Source organism: Setaria italica, chromosome VII (genome assembly GCF_000263155.2).
Source record: "Setaria italica strain Yugu1 chromosome VII, Setaria_italica_v2.0, whole genome shotgun sequence".
In the NCBI taxonomy this organism is placed as follows: domain Eukaryota; kingdom Viridiplantae; phylum Streptophyta; class Magnoliopsida; order Poales; family Poaceae; genus Setaria; species Setaria italica.
In genome coordinates, this window is record NC_028456.1 from 22,383,233 (window position 1) to 22,396,620 (window position 13,388).

Below are 13,388 nucleotides of genomic sequence, written 5' to 3' on the forward strand. Positions count from 1 at the left end.
ATATTTATAGTTTTTTTTCCACATTGCATCATACCTCCATATATGTTTCGTATGTGTTTAATTAAACCTTAATTTGATTTATGTGCTTAATACGGAAATCTGTTTCCTCATCGTTTCTTATATACATATGTACATGATCTATGTGATGACAGAAACCATTAATATATATCTTTACGATAGCATTTCCTATATTAAAAATTAAAAAATAGATAAATTTAGAATCACAAGTTAGTGTGCTTTGGAATTTTTATAATAACACATTGTGGGTAATTTATATTCAAATTTTAGATTTATTTTATGTGATTTTTAATAATGACCTACAGATGTAAATATAAGGGTTATTTTAAGTGATTTATTATAACGATATGGTGGGTGATTAAGATAAAAATTAGGGTTTTTTCATTTTTTTGGAATCGCGCAGTACAGACGCAGATGCTCACATACAGGCATACAGGCATGCACACTCGCCTCTACGAATACACACACAACTCTACTCCTACGAGCACCTCCGAAAGACTGAGCCGACAAATCCTCGAGATTGATGAAATTACCACATGCGCCTTGCGTCGATGGGCATGTCGCCTACCACTAAAAGAATAGCACTGGTTAAATCCTGTAATAAATCCAGGAATATGCGAGCACTCGTGTTGAGTCGAGTACTCGACCCCAGGCAGGTAGGTTACACCACAAGGAACCCTTACCAGTTAAGCTACGCTCAGTTTACAACTAGAAGTTTTTCATACCAACACATGAGAGTAATTTAGATATAAATTTAGGGGTTACTTTGAACTACTTTCACATAATAACAGATGTGCGTAATTTGTATAAAGCATAATTAATGCAATAGCTATGATAATTAGAACTACTAAATTGATGGCAAGATGTTCTGATTTTAGTGGGAATTTTAAGGATGTATCTTTTCTTTCGTAACATCTCGTGAAGATTAATGTGGACAGCTCCAAAAGAAGTCGGCAATTAGTAATAATAAGACTGTCCAACTCGTGCTCTTACACCGTGCTAGTAATTTTGAGAGACAAAAGTTCTGAAAATTCGTAATTTTTTTTTGCCTATAGCTAAAAACTAAAAGTTCTTCAGTTGCTCTCTCTCAACTGTTAAATATTGTAACACGATACTCTTATATACGTATTATTTTTATCCGGTTGCGAGCCTTAAGTTAGCAATTATTCTATACTCATATACGTGGACAGGGGTGAAAGCTAAAAGCAGATCTTCCCTTAAAAAAAAAAGCTAAAAGCAGAGCAACCATGGATGAACAGCTTTGCCTTTTTTTTTCCATTGAAATACAGAACAGCCCGAATACAAATATAGAGCAAGCATGAGCTGAATTCCAACTACTACTCCATCCGAAACGGCCGCTTCCCTGAACGGCTTGTCACCGGCTCACCACCACCTCACCAGCACGGCGGCGGCGGGTGGTAGTGGTAGTAATTGTGGTACCACCAGTATGGCAGCGGCTCCGGCTTCTTCTCCTCCGGCTTCTTCTCGGCCGGCTTCACCTCCTCCACCTTGAGGATCTCGGCGGGGCCGATCTTCCTGCGCAGGCACTGGACCAGGCAGACGGTGTCGACGCCGTCGCCGACCACCTCCAGCTGGTCCTTGCCGTCGCCGGTGACCCCCATCGAGCTCACCCCTGCACCACCCACGCACGCAGCAATAGAACAGTTAGCACTGGCCGTAGCTCACATATAAACAGGACAAGAGCATCGACATGGTAGAACACTAGAACAACGCGTGCCCGTGCGTACCGTCCGCTTTGGCGACCAGCGCCATGGCCTTGGACCGTGTCTTCTCGCTCGCCAGCTGGCTCACCCTGATCACGATCTTTTGCTGCATGCGACAACAAAGATCAATTCAGATTCAGTTCGCGGAACAGAGCAAGGGGCGTGAGCTTGGACGAGCTGGAGTTGTTGGTGAGATGGCTGCTCGATCGCGCAATTAAATTACCTTCGTCATGGCGTGCCCCCGCCGCTGAGGCCCTGAGGGAGGGACGGGATCGGCGAAAGTATCGCCGGACGCCGAGGTCGACGCGGCGGCTGATGGTTTTGCTGGATGGCTAGGCACTCTGCTGCAACGAAACCAACAGCTGCCTCTTTGTCTTGTGTGGCCTGTGAAAGGACTGGAGGGAGCCAGCGCTGGGCGCGCGGGCTATATAGGCGGCGCCAGGCCTGTGCCTGACGCGGGAGACGAGCCTTCGCGAGAAGGTTCGGCGGCCGAGCTTCCAAGTGAGCGAGCGGGACTGACGGCCACGCATGGTTCAACGAGCGGTCCCTCACCAACCTCCGTACCTCGCCTGTCACCGTGCAAAAAGGATCAAAAGCAGTAGGGGGCCGCTTTTTGGGTACGTTCCTGTGTGCACGGAATCGTCGTCAGCCGTGAGATGCTGATCAGACGGGCGGCATTAATTAAATTAAAGATACTAATGACCCAACAATGTGCAGCTTGACAGTGCGCTTACCGTGGTTCAGTCGGAAACAGGAACAGGGGCTTCAGTGATGTATGGACGAGCCAAAAACCCTAAACATTTTGAACAAGATTTAGTCAAAGCATACGAAGTACTCCCTCCGTTCCAAATATTTCTAGATTCATAAATATTATTATATATTTAGACATAGACGGTATCTAAATGTATAATAGTACCTACATTTGATCACACACATGCTTTGCCTTTGATCAAATCACGTTAGAAGCGTCATGGCTCATGGTATACAAGGTCACGTTAGCGCTGGCAGTTGTTCATGTCAAAAAAAAGTTACACAAATGTTGGGAGCATCCATCGTGTGTCATTTCAAAAGAACGTTACAAACTCTCGTTGGTACCATCACCGTGTCATAAAAAAACAAACTCAAGTATTCAAAGGCTCCCTTCACGTATCATTCCAAAAGAAAAAAAAAGGAAAAATGTTACACTCAGAGGCTCCATCACGTGTCAATCACGGTAGATCTAATTATGCATGTTAATTTACAACTAATATATCCAATTAAAATATATTTTACCTAATTTTCTGAAATAAAAATATATAAACATATATTTTTTGTATTACCTCCTAGGAGGTAATATGTAATAAAAAGTCTTCCAGATTGACGGCTCACAGTCATTTCGGAGTAGCAAAGTCCTTGATTAATCCAACGTGAAATATATCTTGACAATACATTTATTTCATAAATTACACAAAGTCAACGGAGTATAATAGTTACGCTATCGCCTATGGTGGCAGAAGCGAAAGTGGTCCCATCTTACTAGCTTCACATGATGCGGCAAGCGTCCGCCGGTGGCTTCAACCATCAGCAGCTGCAGGTAGAAACTAACAACCGGGATTATATCCCTCTTTTTTTATTCCCCCGATGGACTCTCTCTCCGCACCAACCTAGCGGCCTTTATCATCCATTAGCCTTATCTCTCTCCCCGCTACCTTATCTTTCCCCACCATTGGCCTCCCTCTCCCTCCACCGCTTCCTCTCCTCCATCTCCTACTCTTTCCTTCCTCAACTGGCTGCCGCCGCCGCGCGGGGCACCCCGGCCTGGCCGTGCGGGCCTCCCTGGCCAGGCCCCAAGGCATTGGCCGCCACCGGCGCATATCCCGCCGGCCACGCGGGCGCCCTCCCTAGCTGGCCCCTGGCCGCCAGCCGCCGCACGTGCAGGTGAGATGGCGAGCGGGGAGCTTGCGGATACGAGAAGCCAGTTAATGTATCCTTTGTAAGTGATAGTGTATGATTTGTTTGTAAACGATTCATTTGTGATTGTGCTGTGTTGTGAATCAAATCGAACTCATGTGTTGTGAATCAGAATCACGTGCGAATTGATTTGTTAACATATCTCTTGCTTCAATTTATAAAGTGTTAATTATTTTGATTGTTTGTATGGTGGAGTTGGAGCTCGGTGGTACGAGGCAAAGATCTCGAAGATGACGCCCCTGCCCCCCGTCCACACAAGCCTGTAAAAGGTCAACGGGAGGGCCAGCTGCTTAGAGTGGTGTCTCCCGTAAGTGCGACGAGCGGCCAGTGGCCAGTGGGGATGCAGGCCGGCCGATGGCATTGGCATGGTTGGCGATGACCTTCTTGCTTCGTGGAGAAAAAACAGGGAGATGAGATTTCCACAGGAGACAAGATTATTAGAGAGAGGCGTGATAGAGATGAGTTACCAAACAAATATTGTAGGAACGATTTGTTTTTTCCAGACTCAAGACAAACTGTCATCCTCCACAACTTCTGTTGGTGATTTTCTTTGAAGGAAAATGTAGCTTTGTGGCATTCTAATTCAGTGGCAACTCCTCGTTGAAGTTTTGATGTCCTTTTGCTGGCCTGCTGAATGTTTGATTGTTATTGATTACTTTATCTTTGAAGAAGGCAAAACGAGGGAGTAACTGCTTGGTGGAAAGGAGGTGACTCTCGTCTCTCTGCCTGAGAAGAAATTCTATTGATTAACTGAATAAATATTCTATTATTTTATTTAACATTTATTAATAATTGTGATGACATCAATACAAATTATTTTTTCTTCGATGGGTCACTGGATGGGAAGAGGTTTAAGAGGGCAACAACAATTGTCAGTCAACGTCAGGTTGCAGAACAGGTGGATTGTTTGAATATGGGGAAAAGGGATCTCATTATATGAGGCCATGCATTTCCAGTGGCATCCATGTACGCACACATGACCAAAGTTCGCATTAGCCTATTACTTATGTTATTTAGAAAATAAATTATAAACCTCAAATTGTAATTTTAAAATTTTGTTGGTTTGGTTGCTAAATTTTTAAATACCACATGCATGTCGCACATACATCTATGCTAATATAAAAAAGTTGTCGTGGCATACTCTTTGCTAAAATTCTAGCTACGCCTTGGTGACCAAACCAACAACAACAACTCTTATCTTGTAATGGATTATAGCCCTCATGCCTTCTTCACAATCCAATTCAGCACTATCTATTTTTAGTTCAAAATCATATAATATTATGATTCGATCTTTATTGAGCTCCATCCTTAAATTTGTTAGGCTAAATTATAGAACTCTTTCCGCCCCAACTTTATCTGGCAAAGGACCGGAGGCAGCCAGGCAGCCAGCGCTGGGCGCGCGGGATATATAGGCGGCGCCAGGCCTGCATGAGTCCTGACGCGGGAGACGAGCCTTCGTAAGACGGTTCAGCGGCCGAGCTTCCAAGTGAGCGAGAGTGACTGACGGACCCCACGCGGTTCGTTGTCATCAGTCATCACTCATCAGAGCCGGGTCCGTTTCCGACTCCTTATGCAGGAAAAAAGTACTCTATACAACGACTTGACTCTGCCGAGGCAGTTCGGTCGCGCACTGGCCAGATCGATCAGCGGATGTGGTAGACCAAGCCCAGTTGACTCCACGGGGTCAGGGTGAGCGGACGGCGATCGCCGGAACCGTTGTTTCCGAGGAGACGGAGTTTGGTAGGATCAAGATCGTCTTACTGCAATTCTTGAACACTCGCGAGAGGCGAGAAACCGATGTGTTCACTGTAAAATTTCCATTTCAAAGGAGAGCTCAATTGCAGTTTCCTCATTCAGTTCTTGTGTGTCCGTTCCTCGATGCATGTGGCTAAATGAACGCACCAGTAGAACCAGGGCCATGTTTAGTTACTCCCAACTCCCAACTTTGACACTATGCAAAAAGAAGATTCCCCATCACATCGAACTTATGGTACATGCATGGAGTACTAAATGTAGATGAAATTAAAAACTAATTGCACAGTTTTGTTGTACTTTGCGAGACGAATCTTTTGAGCCTAATTAGTCAATATTTGGACAATAATTCACAAATACAAACGAAACGCTACAGTGTGCTACAGTGCTGTAACAGTAATTTGGCACCTCCCAAATTCCCCAACTAAACAAGGCCCAGGAGGAGAGGGATTTGGTAACGCCTGGACTTCCACTGGTGGTGTGAACGCGCATGGTTCAACGAGCGGTCCCACACCTACCAACGTACCTCGCCTGTCACCGTGCAAAAAAGGATCAAAAGCAGTAGGGGGCCGCTTTTTGGGCACGTTCCTGTGTGCACGGAATCGTCGTCAGCCGTGAGATGCTGATCAGACGGGCGGCTTTAATTAAAGATACTAATGTGCAGCTTGACAGTGCGCTTACCGTGGTTCCGTCGGAAACAGGAACCAAGGCGCTGCAGCGCGACGCGGAGGGTGGGTCCCACGCGACCCCGCCATGTGCTGGCCCGCGCGTGTTTTTTTTTCTTTTCAATTATTTTTCTTTACCAAGTAAATATTGTATATACGTATAAGTTATCTGCATAAATTCTTTTAACAACATGCTCTTAAAATTATGACAAATGTTATGTGTATAAGTTAAGTATATCATGAAAGTCGTATTACGAAATTTATCACCTAAATTGTTGTTAGGGAAAAAGTTATACATACAAATTGTGCGTATAGGTTACATCTTTTAAAAAATAAAATTTGAAGTTATTCTTACAAATTGTACCTAAAAGTTGTACACATAAGTTCTACACGTTATTGAAGTTGTGTTTAAAAATCATCTCATAAAAAATTATATTATAGAGTTATGCATCGAAGTTATGTATAAAGTTATGATATTTCGGAAATGGAAAGTTGTCCAAAATGGAAAGTTCGGGGAAGGGAGGGAGCTGTCCGGATTTGCTCACCAGGAGGGCTCCCAGCGCGCGAGCACTTGGGCTTCGGAGATGTATGGACGAGCCAAAACCCTAAACACAATTAACGGCCGCACCAATTAAGGGCCTACCAGTTTACCAAATCGTTGATGTGCTGGGGAATTTTTAGGCATATGGTGGGCATCAAGTTCTGAGTTCTGACTTGGCTCCGTTAGTGTCGCATCTCCTTGCTCGTGACCTCTTTGTTCAGAGGTTGTTCCAGTCTTACCCAAGTTTGTTGCCTCACTGCTAGTTTGGGGGTTTGACTCGTTTGCTGAAAACTGATTTTAGGTGGGAAAACAACATGACCAAAACGAAAGGATCAGGTAAAAAAGTTTCTGGCTACAACTTTTTGACACTTGATTCGTCAGAACGTGATTGTAATTATGCTACTAAGATAGCTGGAAATATTAAATTAAGTATACACTGATTGTGTATGACATTATTTTCCGAAGGAAATTTGTGTCTGGGATCGTTTCTGTGAAAACAGTTACAAGCACTTCATTCGTCGTTCAACACAGGTTCCATTTGTCAGATACTCCTTATTTGTGAGAAAAGAATCTAACGCAAAGTGAGAAAGGTGACAACAGGGAACTTCTGAGAAAAGAATCTAACGCAAAGTGAAGAATGATTACCATTTCGTACCTTATTTGTGCAGCTAGACGGGCCTAGCCTTTTGCTCTCATAGAACTAATCAACTAAATTTGCAGCATATATAAGGTTTTAATTAATGCACTAAGCGCTTTAATTTCCTTTGCATGATTGATCTTTTTCCAACTTTGGCGTGGTTTTACTCGGACATAAAGGAATATCGATTTCATTAAAGAGTGATGAAAAAAAACAAACCTCTCAGCCAATTCTATAAACAAATATTAGATGGTACCTCGGTGAATAAGGCCATTATCTAAACAAAATCTTCCTAAATATGGTTGTATCCCGGTTACTGTTTGAGTTTTATTTTTTTCGAACCACATTACAGAACGAACACTCACGCACACTCACCCCCTATGAACATACGCACACAACCCTATCTTTATAAGCATCTCTGAGAGAGTAAGCCGGTATAGATCCTCGAACTTGACAAAGTCACCATTGGTGTATCGCTATAGACAGGCACGTCGCCTACCACGTTGAGCTATGCTCAGTTTAACTGTTTGAATTTTAACTTTGATCATTTTTAATTCAAAACATGGTTATAATATCCAACAAGTACGATATAATTATAGTACTTACTTTTCAAGATAAATCCATATATAATTATTGTGTTTCCAAACTAAATATTTAAAAACTATTTATGGTCAAAGTTTAAACATTTTGACCAAGATTTAGTCGAAGCATATCAAGTATTTGTGAATGAAGGTAGTATATCATCATATCAGTAAATGGTAGGTTACGTGAGATTTTCTTGTATTTTGTAGAATACTTTATCCACCGACATGATTTATGGAATTCAAATATCCAAAACGTATCATTTTTCTTGCGTCTAAAATTTCCAAAACATCAGTGATGATGCTTCGAAATTAAAATCTATAGGTGTATTATTTTTTAGAAAAAACAAATATTTCTGCCCTATGCGAGCACACATAGCTAAAGTTTTACAACATTCTCAATTCAAACGCTGGTGAAAAAATAGAAAAATTTGTGGAATTAATCAAAAGCAAAAGTCTATTATTGCTTCTCCATCCATTCCTGGCAAAGATATCCAAAGCGACAATCTATAACGCTTTGCTTGCTGAACAAATAGTTTCCCTTGATTACTCATGCTGCAATAGAGATCCGATATGCTCCCCTAAAAACAATGTGTTTAAAAGAGGTAAACTATTTTTTCTCAAAACCAAGTTATTATGCGTACTCGCTTAAAAAAAGTTATTATGCATACACTAGATGCAAAATCTTTCTTTCTTCCTTACACATCTAAAGTGTCACCATGTAGACTATTTCTATATGTATGTGAGGAAGTGATAAAAAATATTGATTTTTATGCTAAACACAATGTATGGAGGTGCGATACAAAATAAAAAAAGTGTGAATGTGGATGAAAAAGTGTATAGAATAATTACTAATTAAAAATCAATCACAACTGGACAAAGATAAGTGAACATTATATGAGTATTATGTTGAAGTATTGAAAAAAAGACAGAGTAGTAAGTAAACAATTTTGATTATTAGCTAGAAGTTTAATTTTTTTAAAAAAATTCAAATATAATAGCTTTTAAAAATATTGACCCGTGCGGGAGCACGGGTTGATGGACTAGTTTTCCAAATGGAGTATTCATTTTTTTTGAAACGTCAAATTGAGTATTCTAAGAAAACCTGGGATGTAGCTTCAAAGAAAAAAAAATCTCACGCTCACAAAAATAGCACGTTGCAATGGTATATAAATCTATATAACAAACAACAGACATATCCTGATAAAAAAAAAGAGAAATTTGGTGGGTGCTTATGGGGGAAGGAAGAGTAGAGCTGGAATCTGATTGTGGTCAGTGGCCACTTGTTGGTTTTACTTCTGGATTTCACCAACCCATGAGGACAAAGAAACCAACAGGACTGCAATTGGCAGCAGAGAAGAAAATTCAGCCATTCGGAGTAGCAGCTGCATAATTGAGCCTTTACCACTTTCTTTTGAAGAAGCCACTTTTAGACGCGAAAAGGCAAATGATTCATCCATCATGATCTATCTACGTACGTCAGCCAAGGTCTTCTTGTCCTCCTCGGTCTTCTTGTCCTCCACTTCCTCCACCTGCCCATAGCCAAGGTTTTACAACATTCTCAACTCAAATGCTGATGAAAAAATAGAAAATTTTATGGAATTAATCAAAAGCAAAGTCTATTATTACTTCTCCATCCATTCCTAGCAAAGATATTCCAAGTGACAATCTATAACGCTTTGATTGCTGAACAAATAGTTTCTCTTGATTACTCACGCTGCAATAGAGATCAAAATCATAACCAATATACTCCCCTAAAAACAACGTGTTTAAAAGAAGTAAGCTAATTTTTTATCAAAACCAAGTTATTATGCGTACTCGCTTCAAAAACAAGTTATCATGCGTACACCAGATGCAACCATCTTTCTTTCTTCTTACACATCTATTGGTGAACCCAAATTACTCTTGATGCATATGCATGAAGTCCCATCTTACTAGCATCTTCACATGATGCGGCAAGCGCCCGCCGGCGGCTCCTCGCAAAGAACCATCGGCAGCGGCGCGTAGCAATAACCGCCGGCGCACCGGCACGGCCCCGGGCACGCGCAGGGCTTGGGCTCGTCAGGCTTCTTCTCCTCCGGCTTCTTCTTCTCCTCGGGCTTCACTTCCGCCACCTGCAGGATCTCGGCGTGGCAGAGCTTCTTGCGCAAGCACATGACGAGGCAGATGATGTCGATGCCTTCTCCGACCACCTCCAGCCGGTCCTTGAGGTCGCCGGTGATCTCTATCGTGCTCACCCCTGCATACACCCATTCATATCTGGGTTGCTGTTGGAGTTGTACTCATCATGCATAAATGAATCTATAGATGTATATATCTGCCTACTTCTGAAGTGTGATGTGATGATGATGGGTGTGCAAATATACTATACCGTTTGCTTTGGCGGCCACCTCCATGGCCCGGGAGCGGCTCCTGGCGTCCGGCATGGTCACCTGGATCACAATCTTTACCTGCAACAAACCAACCAGAGCTCAGCCCAGTCCATCATCAGTTCACGCGGGATGCTCAAGCATCAGGGGACAAATAAATTAAGCGACGTGAGATGAGAACATAGAAACGAAATATATATATATATATATATGTATGTATGTATGTATGTATGTATGTATGTATGTATGTATAGATCGCTTTCACTACCTTCATCGTTGGTTACTTGTTTACGAACTGAGACACTGATGAGCCTGTCAGGCTTATTATTCTGGGACTACTGACTACTGGATATGGCTACCACACTGATGGACGTTTTGCCGCCGGCCGGTCGGTGCAACAGCCACACAAACTAGCTTCGTGTAGCTTGCGAAGGTGCGAGCTAGCAACCGCGCTCGTGGCTGGTGTATAAATACCCACGCGCGAGCGGGGCAAGAGGGTGACGCAGGAGCCGGGGCAGAGGGTCCTATCTCCTAGGATGGCAGCCCGCAGCCGCCAGCCAGTGGAATGGGAGATCGCAACGCATACATTGAATTCCACTTGCAATATTAATCAAATTACTTGACTAGGGATTTGTCTATGTCTTGATTGGTTTATTCTCCATCTAAGTAGATATTATGGCGATTCGATGGTCGCACAGGTTCAGAATTTAAATGACCGTGTTAGCGTGGTAATCGCCGAGTTTTCTAAGAAGCTTCCATCACTCTTGGTCTTATCAACGCCCGGCGGCCCACCTTCACTTTATGTACATCTCACGCATATATATTATAGGTTTCAGTCAATAGAATTGATACGAACCAACCAATTTGACAAAAATTGCTCAAAACAATTAAAGATATTATACAAAAATCTTTTTAATATAGAAAACTTTTAGAGTGCTTGAAAAAAATAAGAGCCTTCCATTCAGCGAAATCAAACAGTGGAAACAAAACAAAGTAAATAAAAGAGAAAAGTACCGATTTGGTGGGATCAAGGAAAAAATAGTGAGAAATTACTATAATACCCTTTTAATTATGTGTAAATCTATTCAATTCTTTTTTTATTAGAAGAATAAGAAAGGAAAGTACCTAGTACTTTAAAAGCATTATAACAAAGCTCTTTAATATAAGAATCTTCAAACTGAAAAAAATAACGCCCTAAAGAATAGTAAAGTAACTTGTATATTACCAACTACTCCCCTCCTTCCAAAAACCAAGTCAAACTAATCTATCTTTAAATAAAAAAATATATTAACAAGCACAATACCAAATAAATACATTATCAAGACATGTATTTTTATATGGATTTGATCAAAGTTAGAGAAATTAGCAATAAAATGCAAATATATATGTACTATGCGCATAAGGTGGGTGGTAATAATTCTCTAATTATTGTTTGGGGATTCTAAGGAATTGAAGTGTAGTTATGAGTCCATATGAACTGGAATATGATTGGCTACTTATTCGTGCAATATGATTGGCCACTTGATTCACCAAATTCAGTCATGTGCGGAACCAGGACACTGCATTATATGTTGAGGCTATTTTTTTTTCCAGCGTGGCTTTGCCTTTCCGATCCCCATCAGTTCAAATGTTTTTTACCGGGCATTATATTAGACGGCGAAAATGCAAATCATTCATCCATCATGATCCATCTCGATCAGGGTACGATGTTGGCGTGACGTTGATTTGTTCTTGGCACGTGACGTTTGCAGTTCAATTTGCACGTCGTTACCCGTTCTGCTTGATGCTACGGTACCCGCGCTGATTGCGACCTAATTACACTATCGTCACTGATTGCCTCACTGGCACATGCGACCCCAACCCAAAATCACATGTGCACTTGCAAACTTACACGAAGAAGCAAACACTTTTGTGAGCAATCGAGGTTCAGATGCCCAAGTGAAAACCGATTGAAATCGTAAACGAAGACGCCACTTGTGAATTTTATTTATTTGCGCATATCGACTGATTCGCTCCAGTTGCTTTACAGAATGCTTAGTACCAAAATCTTTCTTGTTCACCCCAAGCTCCCAACCTATCTTACATGATGGGGCAGTTGCTGGGCTCCTCGCAGACGACCATCGGCGGCGGGTGGTGGTGGTGGTGGCAGTCGTGGCAACTGTGGTAGCATCGAGGCGGCGGCTCCACGGCGGCCTCGTGCTGCACCGTCGGCTCTTCCGGCTCCTCCGCCATCTTGTCCTTCACCTCCTCCACCAGCAGGATCTCGGCGTGGCCGAGCTTCCTGCGCAGGCAGCTGACGAGGCGGGCCGCGTCAACGCCGTCGCCGACCACCTCCAGCTTGTCCCTGGCGTCGCCGCCGGTGATCTCCATGGAGAGCACCCCTGCACATACACGCGCAGCCGTACGTGCCGGCACTGTCTGTCAGTCTACGCCCACGCACCACCGCACCAATGCGATTCACGCGTGCAGGAAGCAGGGCAAGGACGTGGCAGCAGAAATGTACGTTAGAATGCGCGCGTACCGTGTGCCCTGGCGACCAGCGCCATGGCTCTGGATCGGCTCCTCTCGCACGGCATGCTCACCTTGATCACCACCTTTTGCTGCCCCAACGACGGCGACGAAGGAGAAGCGAGAATTAAACGCGATCAGTGCAAGTGCTTGAGATTGGCCGATGAAAAACACATCGAGCGGGCAGGCCGGTGCTAGGCTTAATTACCTTCATTTCCTGGAGGTGGCTTCCCTCCCTGCAACACCGGCCCGGTGACAGAAATGCTGCTTGGGTGCCTTGGTTACTGATCCACCGATCTCTCTTGCAGGCCGCGGCGACCGATGCCAATGCATACTCTTATTATACGGTGGCTGAGCCCGCTCCCAGTCTTATATACGGTTACGGTGGAGGAGAGGCGGACACGGAAATGGCACTAGCTACTGGCGGAGTGGCAGTAGTCTAGTACAGGGATAATCAAGCTCCGCGTCAGCAGAGCAGTTACTTAATCGAGCAAAAGCATCAGACTAATCGCGTTCTCAGACTTGCTTGACTCGACGGGATCTGATCAGGCCGAGAGCAAATCTCGTAAGCCACACTGGCCTGCCCACGCTGCCTGCCTGCGCCCTTCGTCGACAAATATACCTCTGACTGAGTCGGTCTGCC

At 43.3% G+C, this 13,388-nt stretch overlaps 3 protein-coding genes across 3 annotated transcripts; all 3 read right to left on the reverse strand.

Annotated features, from left to right (window-relative positions):
- Positions 1–1,215: 1,215 nt before the first annotated feature.
- On the reverse strand, positions 1,216–2,123 carry LOC101765889 (heavy metal-associated isoprenylated plant protein 16). Its single transcript, XM_004975852.1, has 3 exons — positions 1,966–2,123; positions 1,767–1,848; positions 1,216–1,651 (listed from the first exon to the last, which is right to left on the reverse strand). Exons 1-3 carry the CDS (start codon positions 1,972–1,974, stop codon positions 1,413–1,415), a joined length of 330 nt encoding a protein of 109 aa, XP_004975909.1. The 5' UTR covers positions 1,975–2,123; the 3' UTR covers positions 1,216–1,412.
- A 7,688-nt stretch (positions 2,124–9,811) lies between these two features.
- LOC101769967 (heavy metal-associated isoprenylated plant protein 16) lies at positions 9,812–10,511 on the reverse strand. Its single transcript, XM_004978006.1, has 3 exons — positions 10,506–10,511; positions 10,240–10,318; positions 9,812–10,107 (listed from the first exon to the last, which is right to left on the reverse strand). The coding sequence occupies exons 1-3, from the start codon at positions 10,509–10,511 to the stop codon at positions 9,812–9,814; spliced, it is 381 nt and encodes a 126-aa protein (XP_004978063.1).
- A 1,805-nt stretch (positions 10,512–12,316) lies between these two features.
- On the reverse strand, positions 12,317–12,959 carry LOC101770379. Its single transcript, XM_012847451.2, has 3 exons — positions 12,954–12,959; positions 12,759–12,837; positions 12,317–12,618 (listed from the first exon to the last, which is right to left on the reverse strand). The coding sequence occupies exons 1-3, from the start codon at positions 12,957–12,959 to the stop codon at positions 12,317–12,319; spliced, it is 387 nt and encodes a 128-aa protein (XP_012702905.2).
- Between the last annotated feature and the right edge of the window lie 429 nt (positions 12,960–13,388).

Bases quoted from the DNA above. Each gene is read 5' to 3' on its own strand.
- LOC101770379 (XM_012847451.2), bottom strand. The intron at 12,619-12,758 runs GTACGCGCGCAT...GTGTATGTGCAG, and splicing joins GCTGGTCGCCAGGGCACACG to GGGTGCTCTCCATGGAGATC.
- LOC101765889 (XM_004975852.1), bottom strand. The intron at 1,652-1,766 runs GTACGCACGGGC...TGGGTGGTGCAG, and splicing joins GCTGGTCGCCAAAGCGGACG to GGGTGAGCTCGATGGGGGTC.
- LOC101769967 (XM_004978006.1), bottom strand. The intron at 10,108-10,239 runs GTATAGTATATT...GGGTGTATGCAG, and splicing joins GGTGGCCGCCAAAGCAAACG to GGGTGAGCACGATAGAGATC.